The sequence below is a fragment of the Drosophila sulfurigaster genome, chromosome 2R (assembly GCF_023558435.1).
Source record: "Drosophila sulfurigaster albostrigata strain 15112-1811.04 chromosome 2R, ASM2355843v2, whole genome shotgun sequence".
NCBI classification, from domain to species: Eukaryota; Metazoa; Arthropoda; class Insecta; order Diptera; family Drosophilidae; genus Drosophila; species Drosophila sulfurigaster.
Window position 1 is genome coordinate 29,385,356 of NC_084882.1, and position 23,945 is coordinate 29,409,300.

General features: G+C 42.0%; 6 protein-coding genes across 9 annotated transcripts; 3 read left to right on the forward strand and 3 right to left on the reverse strand.

The window, feature by feature from the left end:
- Positions 1-85: 85 nt before the first annotated feature.
- Positions 86-856, reverse strand: LOC133839200 (short coiled-coil protein). The gene is made up of 2 exons (XM_062270598.1): positions 649-856; positions 86-565 (listed from the first exon to the last, which is right to left on the reverse strand). Exons 1-2 carry the CDS (start codon positions 701-703, stop codon positions 210-212), a joined length of 411 nt encoding a protein of 136 aa, XP_062126582.1. The 5' UTR covers positions 704-856; the 3' UTR covers positions 86-209.
- A 488-nt stretch (positions 857-1,344) lies between these two features.
- Positions 1,345-8,411, forward strand: LOC133839195 (uncharacterized). 2 transcript variants are annotated; one of them, XM_062270589.1, is made up of 5 exons: positions 1,345-1,572; positions 1,656-1,736; positions 2,261-3,367; positions 4,566-6,110; positions 6,172-8,411. In XM_062270589.1, the coding sequence occupies exons 3-5, from the start codon at positions 2,770-2,772 to the stop codon at positions 8,376-8,378; spliced, it is 4,350 nt and encodes a 1,449-aa protein (XP_062126573.1). In that variant the 5' UTR covers positions 1,345-1,572; positions 1,656-1,736; positions 2,261-2,769; the 3' UTR covers positions 8,379-8,411. The 2 variants fall into 2 exon arrangements, with proteins under 2 accessions (XP_062126573.1, XP_062126572.1); XM_062270588.1 differs by having other exon boundaries at positions 1,347-1,572; positions 4,563-6,110.
- A 143-nt stretch (positions 8,412-8,554) lies between these two features.
- LOC133839198 (uncharacterized) lies at positions 8,555-9,584 on the reverse strand. The gene has a single exon (XM_062270596.1). The coding sequence runs from the start codon at positions 9,579-9,581 to the stop codon at positions 8,643-8,645; it is 939 nt and encodes a 312-aa protein (XP_062126580.1). The 5' UTR covers positions 9,582-9,584; the 3' UTR covers positions 8,555-8,642.
- Positions 9,585-10,487: 903 nt separating this feature from the next.
- On the forward strand, positions 10,488-11,792 carry LOC133838407 (uncharacterized). Its single transcript, XM_062269489.1, has 3 exons — positions 10,488-11,362; positions 11,418-11,519; positions 11,576-11,792. Exons 1-3 carry the CDS (start codon positions 10,568-10,570, stop codon positions 11,732-11,734), a joined length of 1,056 nt encoding a protein of 351 aa, XP_062125473.1. The 5' UTR covers positions 10,488-10,567; the 3' UTR covers positions 11,735-11,792.
- LOC133838403 (zinc finger MYM-type protein 4) lies at positions 11,418-20,747 on the forward strand. The gene is given in 13 exon segments (XM_062269484.1): positions 11,418-11,519; positions 13,039-14,025; positions 14,085-14,369; positions 14,446-14,505; positions 14,578-16,409; positions 16,849-17,933; positions 17,996-18,387; positions 18,456-18,581; positions 18,647-18,768; positions 18,829-18,958; positions 19,028-19,044; positions 19,046-19,128; positions 19,198-20,747. Coding segments are annotated over 12 exon segments (5,229 nt in total). The 5' UTR covers positions 11,418-11,519; positions 13,039-13,103; the 3' UTR covers positions 19,373-20,747.
- LOC133838404 (transcription initiation factor IIA subunit 1) lies at positions 20,628-23,917 on the reverse strand. Of its 3 annotated transcripts, XM_062269486.1 has the most exons (7): positions 23,739-23,917; positions 22,660-22,863; positions 22,334-22,342; positions 21,866-22,255; positions 21,595-21,802; positions 21,292-21,536; positions 20,628-21,223 (listed from the first exon to the last, which is right to left on the reverse strand). In XM_062269486.1, the coding sequence occupies exons 1-7, from the start codon at positions 23,760-23,762 to the stop codon at positions 21,116-21,118; spliced, it is 1,188 nt and encodes a 395-aa protein (XP_062125470.1). In that variant the 5' UTR covers positions 23,763-23,917; the 3' UTR covers positions 20,628-21,115. The 3 variants fall into 3 exon arrangements, with proteins under 3 accessions (XP_062125470.1, XP_062125471.1, XP_062125469.1); XM_062269487.1 differs by lacking the exon at positions 22,334-22,342 and having other exon boundaries at positions 23,739-23,916; XM_062269485.1 differs by lacking the exon at positions 22,334-22,342 and having other exon boundaries at positions 22,651-22,863; positions 23,739-23,915.
- Positions 23,918-23,945: the final 28 nt, after the last annotated feature.

Genomic DNA, 23,945 nt, shown 5'->3' on the forward strand with positions numbered 1-23,945 from the left:
TTTTAAATAATAATCATATATAATAAATATATATATATCAATGTAAGCGTACGTTCTAACTAGTAATAAAAATATTGTGCACAAATTCGACAGTTTAGCAAAAAACACCAATTACGCTTTTTTGTTGCAAGCATTAATGTAAAAATTACAAGGCATATTTGTATTTCGAGTGTGTGAATCGTGGGTGTGGGTGGATCCCCACCGCCCATTTACTTCTTCTTCGATGCACTCGGACTGGTGGATTGAAACACCGATGAGGCTGACATAAGATTTTCAATGTACTGGCCCAACACTTGATTCTCGGAACGTAATTTCAGATTCTCATCCTTCACCGAGTCAACGCGCTGCGACAGATCATCCAGGGTATTTTGAAGCTCCAACACTTGTGTAATTAAGCGCGATTTCTCCAGCTGGTCATCGGCACCCACGTCAATTGTGTCCAGCGAATTGTGCGATGAATCCGGTGTTGAGCTACGATTGGTGAATGAGGAGCGCAACGAGTCCATGGAACGACCATTGGGAATATTTCGCGTAGTCGTTGATGGCTCATCGTCATTAATTATAACTGACAAAAAATTAAGCATAAAATATACAGAGTAACATCATCATTGGGACGCACCCAACTCCTCTCTAGAATTTTACGCTTACCTTGTGGATCCTCATCGATTGCCATGATGTTGTCATCGTTTTGTATGATGGACATGATTTCACAAATTTGTTTATGCACAGAAATAAATGCAATTTATGCTGAGTATTGTCGCTTTATTTTGATGAAAATTTACACGAAAAACTAAAACTACCACTTTTATGGTAAAAAAATACGTTGTTGCACACCACAAACCGACGCTCAAAATTTTCCAACACTGGCATTCAATTTAGATTCGAAGAAGAAGAACACCTGGTCGTTTTGTGTACCGAGAAGCAAGCTAAAGTTTTCACATTTAAACATTTACAAAGTTACATTGCCAAAAGAGATAAACATTTTAAATATAAAAAAAGGTAATTGTAGAATTTATGTATAAATGAATCTAATCATTAAGAATATATTGCAAATGTTGCGGTATTATACTAGTTATTTCTGCATGTTTTCGCTTCTCTTGAAATAGTTGAATTCAAATGTTTTCAACTCAAGTGTCTGGCTGTTATTGAAAAGAACTAGTTAGTTTATTAAAAATTGCATTAGATATTAACTTAAAAGTTTTAGATTGCAATGCATAGTTTTAAAAATAACCGACCCAAGAGAGTTGTTGCTGTTGTTGCAGAGTTGTCACCTGTAGTGTGAACAGCATTCGATCGAGGGAATTAAAATACACACGCATGCTTTTTGTCATTGTAATTTTTAACGTTGCACTGCACACACAACACTTTCAATATATTTCGGGTTGTGAATTATTAGCAATTTAAAGTTAGTTTGTTGTGATTGTAACACACGCTAAGAGTTTAGAGCTGATTGATAAAGTTAAAATCATTTCAATGATATGAAATGGTAAATCAACAGTTGACATAATTTGTGCGAAACAAATTCGATGCTCATCAAGTTGAATAAAACGTAATAAACTGACAATTAAACAGGTATAACTTTAGATATATATAATCTATAGACCAAAATACTTATAATGCTGTTGTATATTTAAATTTGTCTTTTTTCATTTTAGTTATTTTGTGAGCTCATAGTGTGCAAATCGCTGGTCCTGTTTTCGTGGAAGCTGTAAACACATTCAATTCTAAGATCAAATGTGAGTTTCTAGTTTAGTTTAAGTTCATCTAGTAGTTTAGCAAAATAGTTAATTATAGTGTTTTTGGGCATAAAACCCAAAGCCCAGATAAGCTATGTACATACTTATATGCATAAGAATGATATGTGTATGTAAGTAAATGACATTGGGACATCGCACAAATGCGAAAAGCATACGTAACAACGATAAATAAGAGATATCCACTTCTACCTGAAATAGTAATTGCATATTTGGGAAACCCTTGCCATTTAGGAGTTAAGAAATATTTGAAATGTTTCCCAAGCAAATATACAAAATCTGCATGCCAGCCCACAACATCATACATACATAAATGTACCTAAAAATGATATCAATATTCAATACAAACGCGGGGCTGCCAACCTCTTCTCAAATCATTGGCATCAAACAGGCGCGAAAACTAACGGCGTGTTTAGTAAAGACAATACATTTTTTTTCATTATAACTGTTAATTTCTACAAGCTGAAATAATTTTGTGTGTTTTAAATAAAAATTTATATTCGCAGCGTCAACTAAACGCCATTAAAAGCAGAAACATTTTCAAACAAAGAGCATTGGCGCGGGGCTGCCAAGCTATGTGAAAAGTTTGTGGCAACTCTCTTTGGAAATACCAAATAAAAAAACAACAAAAAATATACCAAGAATTCATAAAATACAATTAACGCATGATAACAGCAAACATTTTTAGACTTTAACAACCAAATAACGTAATAAACATTAAAGTATTCGAATTGTCCTTAATTACAAAAGTTACTGTGTCAAGTCAAGGTTGTATAACTTAACAGTGAGATAAAGTGAAATTAGTGAGAAGATAAAAAAGAAAATATACCAAGTGCTGGAAACACTCGTGAATTGTGTGGGATCAAAAATGCCAAAACTTGTGCGGCAACGTATAAATTGAACTGCAACCAATTTTATTGCACGACAAACAGCAAAAAGGGAAAGAAACAAACCGACGCCACATTTAAACTGTTGTCTTCAACTGCCGAGAAGCAGAGGCTAATTAATCAACAACATGTTGCCCGCCAACAACGCAGGCGTTGCAAGTCAAGCACAAATCAAAAGGGATTTGTCCATCACCATGAAACCGGGAAATTCTACAACAACTACAACAACAATGGCAGGACAAGAGGAGCAACAACAACAGCGTTATTTGCCCATTGCCAGCATGCCCAGCAAACCTTGCAACATAACAATTAGCAGTTACAATCATCCATCAAATAACAACAATCATAATAGTAATAATAGTAACTTGAACAAAGGCAAACTGCTGCAGAAGCAGTTGAATGCCACACCAGTTATTCAACTGATGGCAACTTCGACTTCGACGTCGCCATCGATATCGACATCGGCAGCAACAACAAATGGCAACAAATCCATTGCTACAAATTCGCTGCTCTCCATTTTAACACTCAAAGCGACAGCCATAAATAATAACAATAACAGCTGCAGCAATAATTCCAATATTAATCCTAATACTCAACAACAGCAGTCGTCAGTGCTGCGACCTGCTCCTGGACAGCAACAACAAAATGGTGGCAAAGGAGTCGCAGCAACAGCAGCCGCGGCAGCAACTTCGGTGACACTCTTGACGACGTCGACCCACAAATCAGGTAAAACTTTTGTACTTTAACTTGTCTATGATAATTATATAATGCAAAATGCATTTTGTACCTGCGAATTGATCGCGATTTTAGTATTTTCTGAGCGCTGCATCATAAAACATATATAATACATATATATATATAACATAGTCATTTCTATTTGCTTCTTCTGCGGGTTTCTTGCGATTTCAGTTTCAATTGTAGTTTCAGTTTCAGTTTCTTCTCGGTTTCGATTTGATGTTGCCGCTGTGTTGCGAGTCCGAGTCTCTCTCGTTTATTTAGTGTTATTTCTTTTTTTGTACACTGTGTGCGTGTTTGTGCTGTTTATATATTATTACCTTAAAACTTTTATCATTAACATACATATTATTATTATTATTATTATTATTATTGAGTGTTTTTTGGTGTTTAAACTTTTAGTTAATTCACTTTGCTGTTGTGACTTTGAGTACAAAAATATAAAGTTGCATGTGGCTATTTTTGAGCATATTATTTAGCTCACGTTTTTAATTATTTGTTTGTTTGTTGGTTTGTTTGTTGCTCAGCGTCGGAAAAGTCGTCACTGTTTTTTCTTTTCTTTACTCACTTACGACGTACTTAATTTGTTGCTGTGTTTATCAACGTAGTATGCAAAAAAAAAGTGAAGAAAAAACAGAAAAGTCTCGTTGACCGATCGATGATCAGGTTTTTGCAGCTGCTGCAGCTGCCCCCCAAAAAAACAACAACAACAACAATGTGCTTAACATTTGTTTAAAGATCAAAAACAAAAACGTGCCAAAAACATTAAGCGAGGATAACATAACTTTTAACTTGTAATTTTGTGGACAATTTGCAATTAATAAAAAATGCTGCTAAATTTAAAAGCTGCTCCATCATGACTCATGATAAATAATCATTTTATCGGTTTTGTACGGCGTGCTGTTGTTGTTGTTTTTTGATAATCATTATTCTTATTTATGTTTATATAACATATTATGCTCACAATTTATGCTGAAAGCAAAGTGTAGTTAAATATTTGTTATTTGTGTATTTTCTAACAGTTGATTGGCCTACTATTATATATTTATTCTTCTATATTATATTTTACTTATTATGCTTATTTATTGTATTTGAATTATGCTTGTTATGTATGTTTTTTGTTTGCATAAACTTTATATAATTGGTCTATAATGTTATTTTCAACTCTTTTTTTTATATTTTGCAGCAGCTGCCACGCCGCAAATTTCGTTGATATCGAATCCACTGAAGTCACATCCTCCCGTCATACTCAGCAAGGCAGCCGTGGAGAAGATACGCTTCAAATTCGGCCAGGTCCAAGCGCAGGCCAACTCGGGAGCTCTTATTCTCAATAAGCCGCTGAAGAGCAACAACAACAGTAATACGATTAACAACAATAACAACAACAACAGTAATTCAAGTGCCAAGCCGACAACGGAGAGCGTGCAGACAACGCCCAAGCCCACAGTCGCATCAGCAACTATTGCGATGCCCACGCCCATGCCCTTGCCGCTGGCCACGCCCATGCCAACGCCCTTGACTACGTCCATGCCATTGAATCCCACAGCGAGTGCTGTGTTGCCAGAGCTAAAGATTAGCACGCTGCCAGCCACGGTTAATTTCAATGGTGCCAAATTTCTAAAGATGCAAGGCGACACTTTGGCCGTGGTGATGCCACCATTGGTGCCCGCTACCAACACTAGTGCAACTGCAATAAGCAGCAACAGCAGCACAAGCAGTTGTCAAACAGCAATTTCGCCCAATAAGCTGCAGCGTTCCAAGTCCTTGGCAGGCAACATGGTTGCAGCAGCAGCTGTCCAGGCGGCAAACACGCAAAGCAATGCCTCTGAACGTCGTCACTCGGTGGCCATTATGTCCAAGGAAGTGGACGTGGTGGAGCAACCGATTGCCATAGAAACCATCACCATAGACGACGATGATGATGAGGAAGAGGAACAAAAACTGCCGCAACAGCAGCAGCAACAGGAACAACAGCAGCAGCAACAACTCTTGTTGACCACGCCATCGACACAAACGTCCAGAAAGAGTTCGACAGCAAGTCGCAGCAGCATCGCCAGCATTGCGAGCAGCCACACGACGGGCAGCACCAGCAGCCTGGAGATGATCATACTTCCGCCAGCAACGGCAACACCAGCTGCCAAGACAGAGCAGCCAGAGAAACGTCCACAGGAACAACAGCCAGCAGCCAAGATTAGCATAGTGAAAGCAGAAACGTTGCCTGTATCCAAAGAAGAGTTTGAGAAATCGCTGCACTGCCCCGAACAAGTTGAACAGAACTCGCCACCTTGTGCAGTCAAAAAATCAACAGCACCATCATCAACATCAACAGTAGCTTTATCATCGTCGTCATCATCATCATCCATAACAACAACTGGGAGCATCACATTAACGCCCATCAACCGGCTGCTTAATCAGGAGCAGCCGCAAGCAGATGATGTTCCATTCGATAGAAAGAGCGGGTATAAACGTAACATGCAGCTTAACTTTGGCATGCTGACATGGCGGGATCAGCAGCCGAGCACGCTCGACAGTTCCACAATGCGTTTCACGCTCAATCGCTTAAATCTGCTGCAGGTGGCGGAGCGTTGTGAGCCACGCCAGCCACCATACAACTACTTTGATCGTGCGCTCTTCGATCGCACCACCAAGCGTCCAACAACCAGTTCGCATCCTTTATTGTATTTGTGTTCGCGCTGCAATTGTCATGGTCCTGCCTCCGATTTCCTGGCTCCACGTAAGTTGATCTTAATATGCGAAATTGATTTATGACTAATTTCTGGTATTTTTCCTGGCAGGTTTCTGTTCCATTTGCTGTGTGAAACGCGCGTTCAAGCGTCGCCTGCCAAGTGCGCCAGGAAATGGCAGCGAAAGCAAGGCAGCGAAACTAAGCAATGGTCATGCTCCACAACAACAACAACAACAACAACAGCAGCAGCAGCAGCAACACAACCAACAGCAACTCAAGCAGCAGCAACAACCGCAACGCGATCGTGAACGTGAACGCGATCGCAAGCGTGAGCGCAAAACGATGCCAGCTAAGCGTCCCTTCCGCTGGACCGAGTATCTTAAAGCAAAGGGTACTGGGCCTGCAGCGCCTATACATCTGTTTCTCAATCCGTTTCCCATCACACCCAATTGCTTTGAACGCGGCATGAAACTGGAGGCCATTGATCCCGAGAACTGTTCGCTGTTCTGCGTCTGCACCATTGTCGAGGTGCGTGGCTATCGCTTGAAGCTCAATTTCGATGGATATGCGAGCATGTACGACTTTTGGGTAAATGCCGATTCGATGGACATCTTTCCACCTGGTTGGTGCGATCGTACTTCGCATATTTTGCAAGCGCCCAAAGGCTATTGCCCTGATCGTTTTACCTGGTATCGCTATCTGGTGAAAACCAATGCCAAGGCAGCGCCCAAAGCGCTCTTCACACATCTCAATGGCCCAACGCAGACACGCATCAATGGCTTCCAAGTGGGCATGCATCTGGAGGCCGAGGATCTCAATGATACGGGCAAAATTTGTGTTGCCACCGTGGCGGATATATTGGACGAACGCATACGCGTTCACTTCGATGGCTGGGATGATTGCTACGATTTCTGGGTGCACGTCAATTCCCCATACATACATCCATGCAGTTGGCACGAGGGTCGCCAACAGCTGATTGTGCCACCAGACTATCAGAATATAGTCTTCAACTGGGCCGATTACATTGCCGAAGTGGGCGGCGTGGCAGCGCCTGTGGAGCTGTTCTCACCACGCGATCCCATGGAGTTTCAGCCACGCATGAAACTCGAGGTGGTCGATCAACGCAATCCCAGCCTCATACGTCCGGCGACGGTCATCACCCGCAAGGGTTACCGCGTCCAATTGCATCTGGATTGCTGGCCCACGGAGTATTACTTTTGGCTGGAGGATGATAGTCCCGATTTGCATCCCATTGGCTGGTGTGAGGCCACCTCGCATGAACTGGAAACGCCGCCGGGCTTCCTTCAACGTCCCTCGGCCATGCCCTGCGATGTGGACGGCTGTCGCGGCTTTGGCAATGCCAAACGCTTCAATCTCAATGTGCACGCGTTCCGTGATTGCTGTCCGTATGCGCCGGAGAATTGGCGTCAGTGGCGCGCAAAGACCGTGAAGCCTCCTCGCGTGCTGCCCGAGCACATCAAACAGGCCAACTCAACAAACAAACCGAAAGAGTCATCACCGTTGCTGCTGTCCCGTCTGAGTACCAACACAAAGCCCAATGCCGCCGAGAAGATAAAAACGAAGCAGGAGAAATCACAGCCTAGGCACAGTGTGGATTCGGCTGACTTCAAACCTAAGATAAAGAGTGAGGATCAGAAGCCGGTGATGAAGAAGGAGCCACTTACGGTCAAGCGTGAAACGGCCCCAGCGACTTCACTCACTCTGTCCATTGCCAAACCAATTGTGGCCGATTACGGGCCACAAATGCAACGCAACTATCAGCTTTGGCAGAAGAACAGCGACTTTGATATGGCGCAAGTGAAGACCAACCCATTGTACTGGACCACCTGGGATGTGTATGAGTTTGTGGAGCGTGCGCTAAAGTCCGCCAGCATTGCCCAGCAGCTGTTCGATGAGGAGATCGATGGTCGAGCGTTGCTGATGATGGGACGCAACGATTTGGCCACATACTTCAAACTGAAGGTGGGTCCAACTGTGAAGCTCTTCTCATTGATTGTCAATCTGCGCATTGCGGTTGCCTGTAAATTCAAGACAATGCGCTGCGGTCTCAATATTCAACGTGCCAGATTCCCACTGCCAAACAACAAAGCCACAAAGCCGGAGCTTGACAATCATTCGGCATCGTCGCCTAACAGTATGAAGCAGGACGAGGAGGAAGAGTTAACCGACGAGGAGGATGTTATACTGGATGCCGATGACTTTCTCAACGTTAAACCGCGACACAGCATGAGCATAACTCACCCTCGAGATGGGGATGTCACGATGCTCCCGTCGAGAGTGGCTAGCATATCGTAGAATGCATGATGCAGCATGTTTATATATTAGGTTTACAGTTGTCCTCCAATTTGATTAGTTGACTTATCCCAAAACACAAAAACACACATTGTTATCTTCTTTCAACTGATATTGAACTACAAACAATATCTCATCTATTATTTATAGTACTACATTATTGATTTAAGCAAATTCGATTTAGTGTTACCAACTATATCTTTATTATGTCTCTACATGCGTTCTGCGTTTGAGTTCACTCAATAAAATGAAAAATAATTCAGCATCTCATGGACTTTTTGGCTCTGCATTCTCATCTTCTAGCTCCGCAGTGTTCTCCGCATTGAACACTGAAGCGGACTGCGATGCGACTGTCGATGGCGGTGGAGCACGAACTCCATCTGTCACTTCCTCAACTGGAGGAGCCTCTTTGTCAACCAGAGATAGCGTGCCATCAGCCTCAAACAACATCTGTCCAAAGATATTCACCACGCCCACAAACTCTTGAAAGCATTCCATGTTGCTATAGTGTAGATTATTGCATTTCTGATACTTCTTCAGAGCGCAGAGCAATTGTTTATCCGGAATGCTGCCCAGGGATTTGAGGATGAGCATGAGTGCTTTCAACTGGGGCAAACTCAGTCGTAGAAACGAGTTGTCATTGAGCAATTGGGTGGCAACGGGCTCAATCTTCTTGCCAACTAATTCCATGATCGATGGACGATTGAATTCGTTGGCCAGCTGAAAGATCTTGAGCACGGTGCCAATGGGCCAGTTTTGATCGGCCAGCTTGGTAATGTAGCTATCGATAAAGTCGGGTATATTGTATTTGGTGGCCAAATGGATAAGTTCGCAGCACATCTCCACGGTAATAGCGCTGTAGATCTCATAGGTGTAAATGTAGAGCAACAACGCTTCATAGGCATCTGGCGAGGCATCATCAACAAGGATTACACGTTGGTTCCGCTCAAACTCCGGATCGTTAATCAGCCGTTCGAACTCTGTGGAGGCGGAGGCGAGCATCTGCTTGTGACAGCGAAACTGGCGACTGCAGCTCTTCTTGCAGCTGTCCACGTAGGCAACATGCAGCTCACAGTCCGAGAGTTGACCTTTCCTTAACAGATCCAGGCGACGTAGCTTGCAATACATTGTCAATAGTGGGAAATATGTAAATATAAGAATTTCAAACACTTTCAATTTATTGTTTATCCGATTACTGCGCTCCATATATTTTCTAGAATGTTATGTTTTCTTTAATTTTTTTAACATTCCAACTTTTAAATTTACCACACATCTTAGATACCTGCCCACAACTTATTAACACGAGGATCCACCTATTTGGCCAGACGCAACTTATGTACCTTTCTTCTTACCTTACCTACTCACAATAATGTTAAACTAATTAAATTCCTAGATATCAACAACTTATTAAACAACATATGTATAAATTAACTGTCGAGTCTATGGCCTTAGTTGCTAGCACTCCCTCCTTTTAGTTATTATATTATTTTGCATAGTAATTACCATGTAAATAATAATAATAATAATAATAATAAACTTACAAAAAGTAAAGTGTTGTTCAGAAATAAATTATACTCATTTTTAAGTGACTTAAAAATAAAGAATTTAAAAGCTGGTTTCCTCAATACTAAATGAAGAAGTCTCTTTATCATTATATACTTATGTATTATATAGTATATAGTATATGTATGTGTTTCATTTAATTATTATCTAAATAAAAATAGGCATGAAATTTCATATTCAGAGCAAAATATATTATTGTTTTTGTTTTTTTTTTTTCATTTAAATATAATATATAAAATAAAATGCACATATGTAATATTGATTTAGTTTTGCTTTTTATTAACATTTCAAAGCTTTTTAATTATAAATCAAATTTATTGACCTTATTTTCTTTGCAACTGCTATTTTGGAAGCAATTTTAGTATGTATAATATGTAAAATCAAATGCAACTGCAGAATTTTCAAATACTCTGGTCACACTCGGTACTTTTGTGCTTGAATTTGATATTCTTTTTTTTTTTACTTTTTGCTCAAACAAAACTCACGATAACCGTTTGTAACATTTACATTGGTATCTACTATGTACACCATTTTTGTTGTAGAGTATCTCATGGTCTCAGTTAGCAATATATTTTTTGTAATGAGAAAACAATTCAAATCCGTCAAAACTGTTTAAATTGTTAGTTATCATGTCGGATTCCAGAAGAGGCAGTAAGGATTCCGCCCCAAATTCTCCAAAGCCTGTACAATCGCCTAAACAGGATCAAACTTTTCCCAAAAGTCCAATAAGGTCTGAACCACAAAGCATACGCCCCTCAACAACTTCAGATGAAAAACCGCAGGAGGAAATAAATCCGATTCAAAGAAATTCCATTCCAAAAAGTAATAATGAATCGGCAGCAGTTTCAGGTTTCACATCACCAAAGGCAGAAGTGCAGAGCTCGTCAAAAAGTCCGACACCTGCTAGGACACCTAACAAAACTCCCACGGCTCCTACGTCCAAGCGGACAAGTGTCGAGCGGATTTCCACTAGGCAGCGTCGTTTGGAATATTTTCGCAGTGGAATCGATGCGGACTGCGAAGTTCATGTGCCTCAAAATGCAGATCTACAGCAGGGGGGAAATGTTTGCTATAAGAAATTTCCATGTCATCGCATCTTTTTAGCCACAGCCTCCGAGAAACTGGAACAAGACATTTTGAAGAACAAACAGTGGAATGGAGTGCTGCAGATCAATGGCGTTTCGCCCGAAAGTGTCGAAATATTCTTAGAATATATTTACACCTTTGAGATATCATCGTCGCAAGCTGATCTGCGCATCATTGGGGATATATACATACTGTCGACTGCCTATAATATGCCAGAGTTGCTAGTCACTTTCTCCAAACAGCTCAATAATGTGGATTGGCCGTTGGACGATATAATTCCCGCCTTCAATTTGGCCTTCCAGCACAATATGCTCGATCTGGAAACTGCTTGCTTAGCCGTGAGTATAATATACTAAATAACAGTGAGTTTGTAATACAGAATAAAATCTTTAGAAAATATTGGAACAAACAGCGCAGTTGAAAGGTCATCAAAGCATTATGAAACTTCAAATTTATGCTTTCAATTATCTCGTTCAACACTGGAAGGTCACCGAGGTATGTAAACAACATTTCCTATTTTATACCAAACGTTATAAATGTTTGTTTAACAGACGTTAACAACAGGGGACTTAATTCAATTACTGCAGAAATATCAGCGCGAAAATGATCTAAACTTTAAAAATACCAAACAGTTTCCCCACTTTTCTAAGATTTGCAAGTACTTTCCAGATGTGCTCCTTGACGCCGATGGCATTATTCATATAAAATAAAAAGAAATAACACTTTTCGATTAAAACCAATAAAATGCCCAAAGAATTTGTTAATTAATTCAATTCCTCTCTTTGATACCATAATATCTTTTACATGATGTTACTCTTTACAGGATTTTTGTTAAAATGTTAGTAACTGTAATTTTTTAAAAACTTGTGATTTATTTTATTTTTTTTATAAACAAAACATTTTTGTGTTAACAAAGAGATGATAGAAGAAAAACCCAAATTATGGCTGCAAACTGCAGCTTTACAATGGCTGCTATTATATTTAACATATGTAAATGCATCTGCATTATGCAGTAAAGAATACATATGTATATACATATAGTGTACGCTCCCTTAACAGCCATATTTTCAGTGTGTACACAACTAAAAATTTAATTTTTGCTATTATAATATATCGATAATTTACTAGTCACTGTAAACATTTAGATTTAAATTAAAAAAATCGCGACAGCTTATTGAGCATAATATCAAAAACAAAAAGCGCAAACTATACATGCTGAAAATGTAATACATGTTTCTGCAAAATTGTTTGTTTTTAGATTTGCAAATATTCGATTTATGCAACTGCAATGACTTGTGGTGGTAAATTGAATATGAAATTGCGACTATCGATAAATTTAGCCATCCCTGTGTGGACCTCAACTTGTGGTTTTTGTACAGCATTTTTCCGGGTGTTACAGTGTTACAGTGCTTGAAAAATATAAATTGCAAATTGCGAATTGCAAATCGTGTAAACACTTGGAAAAAAATTGATCGCCCTCAATATAACCGCGAAAAGAGTTTATTCGTTTGTATTTGCAATGAAAGGCAGTTAATGGTTCCTAGATTTTCGTTGCCGACGTCGGATCTCTTAGACAGATTTATTAAAACGGCGCAATCGCCAGAAACCAGCTACGCTTCCCACTGTGCAGCAGACAAAGTAATTGCAATTGTATTAATGATACAAATAGTTTGAGACGTGCTTTCAATGCTTTATAAAGAGAATATTATTTTTTTGGCGCATGTTTTGTTTTCTTGTGCACTGTACACCACATCACTATGCGTGTGTGTATGTGTATGTCTGTGTGTTTGTGACGTTTTGTACACACTTTAAACGGTGTGGTGTGAGGCCCTCGTAGGTCGTTCGATATTTATCGGTCGTCTCAAGTCTGTCGATAGACAGTGGGGGTGAAATGCGCGCGAAACGACAATTGGAGGGGAGCTAACATCAACACACATATATACAAGCATATGCAGCACTTACTCTATAAATTTAAATTGAAACAAAATGTAAACTTAATTCTATTCACTTGCAGTTAATGTTTCGCTTTCTGCCGGTATAAATACAAAGCCCAGTGTTTCATTGATCAAATAGTTCCAAATGGAGGAAATATCTAGTTCCGATTCTTTTGGTGCTGACTCCAGTGCAAGGCCCGAATCTGAAACCTCCAAATTGGATGAGGAACAAGAGAAAGCCACAACAGCTGTGCAAGACACTCCAACATCCCCGCCAGCCGAAGAAGACGCAACCATTGACAATCCGACTGCTGATGCGACTAACGTTGAAAAGCCCGCAGAGACATCAAGTGGCCAAGTGGACGAGGATTTTGATCAAATCTCCGAAGGTTCTTTGGACATGGATGAGAGCCAATCGCAGGGCAAAACAGATGCGGTCGCAAATGATGGTGAAGACAAGGAACAGCAGCAGGATGCGGACACAGAGCCATCTGCAGCTAATCCAGAAGACTTAGATGAAGAGGAGCCTCAGGCTGCAACAGAAGAAGAGCCGGAGGAGCACTGCAATCTCGATGCCAGCGGTGATGCCGATTCGCTGCAACAACGTGACGCCCTCGAGAGCGTCGAAGGAGATGAGGAGGATGCTGGTGATAATGATGCCGTCGATGGTGCACCGTCCACCTCAATTGAGGCAATGGACGTGGACGACGCTGAAGCTGAGAATGAGGCGACGGCGCCAGCGAAAGCCGCCGACGATGAGCAAGCTGACGATGTGGAAATGCGCTCAGAAGGCAACGATTCTCGGCAAGAAGACGAAGGAGATGCTGGCAAAGCCATTGATGAATCAAATGCGCCCTCAGAGGGCAGAGATGAAGTGGATAGAATAGACGAGCAGGAACAAGACGCTTCGGCTGAAACTAGTGCAGCACAGGAGGACGATGAGCGAGCTGATGCTGAAGGCGATGCAGATCAGCTGGACGATGCTGCAGAGGCAGAGCAATTAGATGATTCTGGCGAAGCTGAAGCAGAGCAGTTGGAAGATGCTGCCGAGGCAGAGCATGGAGATGGTGAGTTATAAAGACTCTTAATATTCAAAGGAAATTTGCTTTAATTCATTATCTTTTAGATACTGTGGAAAATGTGTTGGAGCCCGAGGAGTCGGATGTTTGTCTCATACCCGACGATCCCGAGACGGAGGTCACCGAGGCCGAAAAGGAGCAGGCACGTGAGAATGCCGAAAAGGCGGCCGAAGAGGAAGAAGCCGCTGAACAAACACAAGCAGCAGCAGCAGCCTCTTCCAAATCCCCCGTTGCTGAGACAGACGAAGCAGCCGACGAACACAATGAAAAGGAGGATGGGGCAGGCGAAGCGAATGCTTCGACGTCGGACGAAGTGCCAAGAACGCCAAATGGTAAAACGCCTTTTTTAATTAACTTAATAGTTTAAGCCGTAAGCTAAGCTAAGTTTCTCTCCTTTCAACTGGGCAGCAGCTGCTCAAGCTGATAAGTCAGCTGGAGGAAGTGTGTCAGCCTCAGAAGATGCCAAAGGTGGGCATTAATCGTTAAATTTATAATTAACAAAAACAAAAAGAAGCAATTAACTAATCAATAACATTTCAGCGGACGCCGAGGCTAATGACGAAGATGCGCCAGAGGCCGATGCTCCGGATGCGGATGAGCCAACGGCCGAGGAGGCATCCAGTGCGGCAGCTGGCGAGGCAGGCGGAGCAGCCAAAATCATCATCAGCTGGATTGTTGCCAGCACTCACAAGTGCCGACAATGTGATGCCGAGAAAAGCTGCGGTTACCGCTTCAAAAATTTAGAAGTAGCAGTTAATGAGGAGGCGGATGCGGACAACGAAGAAGCGGCAGATGCAACAGCTGCAGCAGGAAGCTTTGAGTATCTGTGTGATCAGGCTTGCTGTGATGCGCTGTTGGCCGATCAGCCGGGCAAATTCTTTTTGCGGCGCAAAAAGTTTCTGGTCGAGGAAGTCAGCAGTCAGCAAGAAGGACGCGGCGAAGATGATGAACCAGCCACTGAAGCAGCTGATGAGGAGACTGCAGCGACGGCTGATGAATCGGAAACAACGACGACAGGCAAACTTAATGATTGCCTGCAGTGCAAAGAGCAAAAGAATTGCAAATACTTTTTGCGTCAGGACCAGGACACGTTCTACATTTGCAACGATGATTGCTATAATCTGTTGAATGCCGAGGAGCCGGATAAGTTCAAACTGAAGCGACACTCGATACGGGTACGAAATATTGGCGCAACCACGATACGTTCGCCCAGCAAAAAACCCGAATCCTCCAATGTAGTGGCACGCACCAATGCCGAAGCCGAAGCGGCGCGTCTCGATCGCATCGAAAGCTTTCGACGTCGCTGCGCCGACTGTGAGCAGGAGATCAATGTGAGCGAGAAGCAACTGATCTGGGAGACGATGGACTTTTGCAATGAGATCTGTTTGGGGAGCTATCAGCGTTCCTTTGGCGGCAACTGTGAGACCTGCAAGCAGGAGGTGAGCTCCATAGCGCTTGGCAAATACTGTGTTCGCTTTGGCTTCGAGGTGCGACAATTTTGCTGTGCCGCATGTCTCAACACCTACAAGAAGGGCCTGAAGACGTGCTCGTGCTGCCAGAAGGACATTAGCAGCGGACAGGAGGGTTTCTTAGCGCCCGTGGGCGATAAGGATCAGTTCAAAGACTTCTGTTCGCAAGCCTGCCTGCGACGTTACGACAATATGTGCAATCCCCGCAAGAAACTGCGCAACGAAATGTGCGGCGTTTGCAACAATGAAAAACCGGTGCGCGTGGAAATGTTGCTGGACGATAAGGAGCATTATTTCTGCTCGAATCCCTGCTTCTCGGCGTTCAAATTTGTCAGCAACGTGAATGCGGATCCCTGCGCCATGTGCTGCAAATACTTTGAACGCAAAACCGCCGATGCATACACCATCTACAACACCGATAGGCATTCGCCGAAAATGTTCTGTTCCCGGATCTGCATTAACGTGTACATTATCGTGAATCGACACATTGTGTCGTGTCAATGGTGCAAGGTGAAAAAGTACAATTTCGATATGATCTATAAGGTGCAAGGCGATGTGGAAACACTCACCTGCTCAATCAATTGCCTCACCATGCATGGCGTCAGTTGCAACATTTCGGCACGAGCTGTCACCAAGTGCGACAATTGCAGCAACGCGAGCACTCCACAGTATCACTTGACCATGTCGGATGCATCGATGCGCAATTTTTGTACATATCAGTGTGTGATGCAGTTTCAAAATCAATTTGCGCGCGCTCCTTTGACGCTAGACAGCGATTTGCCATCGACATCAGCGAGCAAGTCATCGCAGCAGCAGTCGTCGCCGTCACGTGCCAGCAATAAGAATGCAGCACCGTTTCCCACTGGATTGCCTAAGCGTGTCAAATTAAAATTAGCACAGCCGGTAAGTTAACAAACAATAACTTTTCAAATTCCTTCCAAGTTATGACGGTTTTTATAAATTGCTGTAATCTGCTATCGATAGTCTACGTAATTGTCACCATTATTGTTGGCAACTGGCATTATCGATAATGCACATTCCGATTTATATATGTACATACGTATATCCTTAGCGGAAGTTTAATTTTTAAACTTATAAATGAATTTTATTTATCATACATTAAGTACTTAAGTCAATTACCGTAACTAATTTATGTGCAATGGATAATTGTCTGTTTTTGTTGTTTGCACCTGTATGCTTTTTTGTATGATCCGGCAAGTCTACTCAGGTTTTTTTTGCTTGCAATTTTTTAAATGCGAAAATCGAAGCGAATTGTACGTTTTTCGCGCATGAACCGAATTAATCCAACAAATATTAAAATCTATCTCTCATCTATTTGCAGTCCGGTGTGAAGAATAATGCCACGGCTGGCAAGAAAACAGCCGGCGGCACCGTTGTACCCGTCATTTCGACGGTACAATCTTTGGCCAGCGGCGAAACGGAAGCGCGCATTGGCAGTGTGACAGTACGCCGTAAACGTGGACGCAAACCGGATTCGCCGCCGCCACTGGCGATGAGCAGCATGGCATCGCCCGCTACATCCACAGTGGCCACCGGCGAGGTACGCGGACGAGGACGACCGCGTAAGCACGTGGATTATAGCGTTGCTCGTTCACCATCGCCTCCACGCATGCTCATGAGCAGCAGCGTACCGAGCAGCAACGAGTTCAACCCGCCGGCCATCACAGAAACCAAGATCATTACGGTGCCGCCATATCCGAAGGCTGTGCGCAATGTGAACATCAGCTGTAAACCGATGACCGTCTCCCAAGGGGAGCAGTGCACGCCGTCCGTGCGCGATTGCGCAACACAAACGGAAAAGGATTATTCAAACAAGGTGCTGATACCGGTGCCGGTGCCTATATTTGTGCCACAACCGATGTACATGTATTCGGCACCGTTCCCGGTGCCCGTGCCCATTCCGCTGCCAATACCGGTGCCCATCTTTATACCAACAACACGCAACACCTCCCAGGGCATATTGAAAGAGATTAAAAAGATACAGGATAAAATGCCTGAGGATCCGTTGGAAGCTGAGCTCCTGATGATGGCCGAAATGGTGGCGGAGGAGAAACATGATTCAGATTCCGATTCGGACAATGAAATTAAACCGGATCCAGGTCTAGTGACGATGCAATATCAAAACAGTTTGGAGCAACAGCAGCAGCAGCAACAACAACAACAGCAGCAACAAGTGGTTGACGTGAGTGCGGCCAGTCATAATCCCTATGGTGATGATATGCTGCAGATCGCGCTTAAAATGGCAACCGGCGACTATGATAATCATCATCAGACCACAACAGTGGATCTGGAGTCAACAATGACGACCAACACGATATCAAATCAATCGCCAATGGGTCATGACATGGGCCAAATGGGAGTGCATCATCTGGACCAGCAACATCACATGCTGGATGCGACGCAACGGTGAGTTTGTTGGTATTACTTAACAAAGTTCCTTTTAATTAATTGAATTACATTTGCTTTAGTTCACCGCGTGGTCGTAAACGAGGTGGTGGCAACATTGCTGTTATGGATTCCCCATCAAGGAATAGTCGGTCGCCCGTGAAGCGGCAACGGGGTAGCGAAATGGATCACTCGGCGCTGCAGCAACAGTCACAACAGGCACAACAGCCGCAGGAGAAGCCCGACGCACAAATGTTCCTCAAGTACACGTTCGGTGTAAATGCCTGGAAGCAGTGGGTGATGACCAAGAATGCGGACATTGAGAAGAGTTCGATGCGTCGTCGTCCGTTTAAAACGGAGCTGCTGCAAATGACAGCTGACGAGTTAAATTATTCGCTCTGCCTGTTTGTAAAGGAGGTGCGCAAACCCAATGGCACCGAGTATGCGCCCGATACCATCTATTATCTTGTGCTGGGTAGGTTTAGCAATAAGTTGTAAGTTGAAATAGTCTTAGTAATCAATTCTTCCCTTTCTTTTTGGCAGGCATTCAACAATATCTATATGTAAATGGTCGCATTGATAACATCTTCTACGATCCATATTATGAACGCTTTACGGAGTGTTTGGACGAAGTGGCGCGAAAGTTTTCCGTACTCTACAATGATTCACGTAAGCTGTGTGCTTGCTTTTCTTACATGTAAATGTTACTAATCCTTATCTTCTTTAAAATATAGAATACATTGTGACGCGCGTCGAAGAGGAGCATTTGTGGGAATGCAAACAACTTGGTGCCCATTCACCTCATGTGCTGCTCAGCACGCTCATGTTCTTCAATACCAAGCATTTCAATTTAACTGTAAGCTTGCATAACTTGTTGCTTACGATTTCATATTATTAATGTGTGTCCATATTGCAGACCGTTGAGGAGCACATGCAATTATCTTTCTCGCACATTATGAAGCATTGGAAACGCTCATCGCAGAACTCCAAAGTTCCCGGCACACGGAACGTCTTGCTACGCTTTTATCCACCGCAGGCGGGTCTGGGTAAGAGCTATTGGCATCAAAGACTTGTTGAATGCTATTACTAATATATTTTTTACCTTTGTAAAACAGATGCCAATCCGCGCAAGAAAAAAGGTCTATGAACAGCAGGAAAACGAAGAGAATCCACTGCGCTGTCCTGTGCGTTTATACGAATTCTATCTATCAAAATGGTCTGTTCTAATTGATATACATAAATATTTTGTATGTGATTAACTCATATTTTCCATTTTTATTTGCAGTCCGGAAAGTGTAAAGACGCGCAACGATGTTTTCTACTTGCAACCAGAAAGATCTTGTGTGCCCGATTCGCCCGTTTGGTACTCCACGCAGGCGCTTAGCCAGGATGCATTGCAGCGAATGCTGCATCGAGTGAAGATGGTTAAGGAAATCAACATAGCGCTATTGACAACTTAATGTATAGTTAGACAGACCGACGATACACACATACACATTGTATGTGAAAGGATCATTTTCTAATGTAATGGAAACATTTACAAAAACAAATTACAACTTTTGGTGCTAAGCACAAACTTGTTTGCGGGCAAAATCACCAAACATACAAAAAATAATGAAAAGCTTAAAAGAAAACAAAAATACCAGCTATACTAAAAGAAGAGCGCCTGTAAAACGACTCCAAAATTTTGATGATTTTTTCACTCATTATTTTTGGAAGTAGTAGATACGTAAACCGCTAATCAACTAAATTAATGAATTGTTTATAAAAAGATACACAAATTAAATATGTGCAAAAATAATAATACCACAATATTAGGAATTGTATAGAATTATGAATTAAAATGTAATTTTACAGAAAATCATCTACATTTATCGAAGATCACATCTAACAATCAGAAACTGCATGCACAGACACACATAATTCATAATTGATTAGTTTTAGTTACATAAGTGCACATCGACGATGACGATGACGATTGAGTTTAGTCATTTATTTAGAATGTTTAGTCATAAGCTGGTAAGCAAATTGAGCAAATCACTGTCCAAGCTGGCAGCTCTAGGGAAAGAGTGGTGTGGAGTCGTTTTTTGGGCGCACATTGTATGTATATTGAATATAATCCTAAATGAAAAATAAACTATACAGATAGATACAGTGTACATAGAGCATAACAACAAGCATGTAACAATTTAACCATTGTCGCGCTGTTCTTCTATAGGTGTTTTATTTGTAAAATGCTGTACTCCTTAATTAACAAATAATTTTAAATATACAATATACATGTATTTTACAGCCTATATATGCAATTTTTTAATATTTCACACGGGTCCTTGGAAATGAGGGGATAACAGCAATTATTAAAATAAGATTTTTTTTGCGGTTAGTTGCATTACAAAATTTCCGTTTTTATTGACATTAAATATGCAGCAGTGTAATTAATACATAAATTACGATTACAAGTTGTTAAATTGAAACACCACTCAACATGACTCAGTACAAATAGTTCGATACAATATTTTTGCTATACCCAAACAATTAACTTGGCCATTGGATATTCTGTTTTTTGGTGTTTTTGTTATTATGGGATGATTATCTGATCAGATAGGGTGCAAGTAACGTGGTGGTGGCGACGGAGGAAAAAAACAAACTGAAGAGAATTTGTTTCGGGATATTCTGTTTGGTGCTTTTGGTTAGCTGCCATCTATTGGTCACGACGTTATTATGGGATGATGATCTGATCAGATGGGGTGCAAGTAACGTGGTGGTGGCGACGGAGGAAAAAACTCTGCCGTCTGTGGTGATATACAGTGGCGCAACCCACAAGTTGCCACCCATTGGGGAAGGCCAAGAACAAGGTTTCTGAAGAGAATTCTCTGTAGAAAATTTGTTTCGGGCCCTCCTCAATGGGTGGCAACATGTGGGTTGCGGCACTGCGTATCACCACAGCCGCCAGCAGTGCTGCCAATTTGGATTTTTTCCCGTCAAAACTGGCTTTTTTTTGAAGGCTGAATGCGGGAAAAATTTGTGAATTGGGTATGATGACCTGATCAGATGGGGGTGCTTAGTAACGTATTTGTTGCTGTGTTTTTTGTTTGCTGAAGGCGTACTGTGAGGCATTTCGTTCTGTCTTTTTGTTTGTTTCATTTTATGGATTCATGTTTTACGCTTTGCTTTTTATTTTGTTGTGTTGGTGCTAGTTTCGATTACCATTCAGCATCGCCGTTCGACTTTTGAAATACGTAATCCTTGCCGCGCATATTCATGATGCCATCCTTGAGATAGAATTTCCATTTGTTGCGCGATCGTGTGATCTATAGAGAAGGCAAAATTGGAAATATAATTAATGGATGCATATTCTACATGTTGTTAAAGCCTTTACCTTATCATACTGGCACACAATAACGTTATCTGTGTCAAAGACCTCGGCATTGTCCTCATCGGTGACGTCGTCTTCGCTATTCAAGGGCTCCTCTTCGGCAGCATCCTCATGCTCAGCATCATCGTCATCGTCTTTGTCCAAATCATCATCGTCATCATTATCCATATTATCATCACTCTCCTCGCTCTCATCCTCTTCCGACGAATCCAAAGCGCCATCCAATTGCTTAGCAATGGCAATATTCTCTGAAGCCACCAAAGAGTTATTAGTAATGCTCATATAATAAAGTTTTACACTGCTTACTCTGATGATTGGCATTGGTGAGAGCTGCATTCACATGCTGCTGCAGCACGGATGAGGCTAATGTGGTGGGCAATGACATGATCGATGAAATCAGATGAGCTGTTAATATTTGGGTCAACTGATTCTCTTGCAGTGCCGATGCTGGCACTTGTATGGTGAGCACACGAGATTCCGAACTTGTTGAGCCAGGTGGCGAAGGTAACGTAATCTATAAAAGAAAATTATAATTTGAATATTAAGCGAATTTAATAGCCAGGAGACAACTGCTTACATTCACAGGCATTATGCGATTGGGGTCCAATTGCGATACAATTGGTATGGGTGTCTGACCACCAGAAGCTGCATTGCCGCCGCCACCAGCAGCGGCAGCCTGCTGTTGCTTCTGCAGCATTGACGCCGCACCCGATGTGGGATGCAACGGTGGCGGATTCTGTGATGTGACCTCCTGCTTGATGGCTCCGATGCCACCATTCTTAATGATGCCTCCACCGCCAACTGCAGTCAATGCTGGAGATTTACCAGCTGCCGCAGCTGGTGTTGCTGGCTTATTGCTGTCCCCAGACGTGTTCATGCCACCACTTGCTCCGGCGCCGTTGTTGTTGCTGTTCTGTTGTGAGGCTGCCGCAGCGGCAGCAGCCTTTTTGGCTTTGGCATTGGCAGCCTGTAAAAATTGCAAATGCAAAAAAATAAAAAATTAGTCATATGCGAACTCGGAGCGAGTAGCACAAAACTGCATTACCTTCGAGCTCTGCAGCGTTGATGATGAGAGTATATGAGTATGTGTGTTGTGCGAGTATGAGTTTATGGTGGTAGCAATTACATATAAAAAGCAGCAGTCGTTGTAGTTGTAGTTGTTGATTTGATGGCAATTGTTGTTGTTGGTTCGATTCGTTTCGTTGTTTTGTAATTGGAGAAAAGAGCATAGTTTTAATTGTTGTTTGCACAATTAATGCACAAAAATACATATATACAAATATATTACACACTATATGGATGGATGGAGTGGGGGAGTGGGAGGAGGAGGAGGCGACACCTTTGGCACGAACGATAACACACCTTGCTTACCTTTGGATTGTTGGCCACAATGGGCGGTGGATGATGACCCGGCTCGCCCGGCTCTGGATTCAATTCAACCGCCTTACTTGCTAACAGTTTATTGCGCCAGATCTGTTTCATCTCCTGCAGCACCTGCTCGTCGACGCCCTCATCCAGAAAGGCGTCGCGCACATTCGAGATGACATCTTCAATCACGGCATGATACACTTTCAGCTGTCGAGAGATGAAAACATTAGTGTTTTGAACACATCAATGAGATCAATTTTATCTTGCTAGTGCACAAAAAACATACACGAACTTCAGATAAGCGTGAAGCTATGTGTGTATATGTGTGACCAGCCGATTGGAACCGACTAAAGTGGGACCAGCCGAAGGGAGCCGACTGTTGAAGTGAGACCAGCCCACTTTTTTGCGAATCCTGTAAACGCCGCACTGCAATTGTGAAGTTTGCATATCTGTCATATGCGTAAGTGTGTGTGTGTAATTCAAGTGCTATTTTTGATTGCAAGCATGGCCGTCTTGCCACAACACACATACATTTTTATTTACATATGCATATGTATGTATGTTCGTGCTCACCTACATATGCAGACATACATACAATACATGAGGGCAGAAAATACACTCAAGTGTAAATTATCAAAAACTAAGATAAGCGAAGTCGATGCTGATAATGGGGCACAAGCTACAATTTCTTATATTGAATTCTTTGCATGTTGCCATTAATCGAAAACATATGTCACTCGCACATACCGCTACATATGTGGTTCGGATCCTTTTTAACATATGGAATGTAGTTACACACACACACACACACACATGTATTTCTACAATGGCAGACATGCCGCCTCCTTCATGGCAACTTCTCGGTAGACTGAGAAAACTTTCACTTTTCTGGGCAGACGACAATTTTCTTTTCATGTCACAGCTTATCTATTTACCCAATCGATTTATTTGTTGTGTGCATTATTAACTACATGCAGTGCGCTATAATTGTAATTTTCACAGTGGTTCTTCTCTGTGCTTTGTTGGTAGAATTGAATACTATAAGGCAATATTATTTATTTAAGTAAAAAAGTACGCATTACCACTGATGTTTGGCATAATGCCATCTGCACTTTTTTTCTCCGCCAGTTTGATGCCTTTTTTCTTTGTTACTGCTTGACAAAATTCACTACCAGTCGTATTAATTTAATAAATAAAAAACTTCGACAAAAAAATTAAGAAATGCGTCTTGTCTGGCAACCAGACGAATTGTGACAAATTTCCTACAAAGCAAAAACAACGACTAAGCA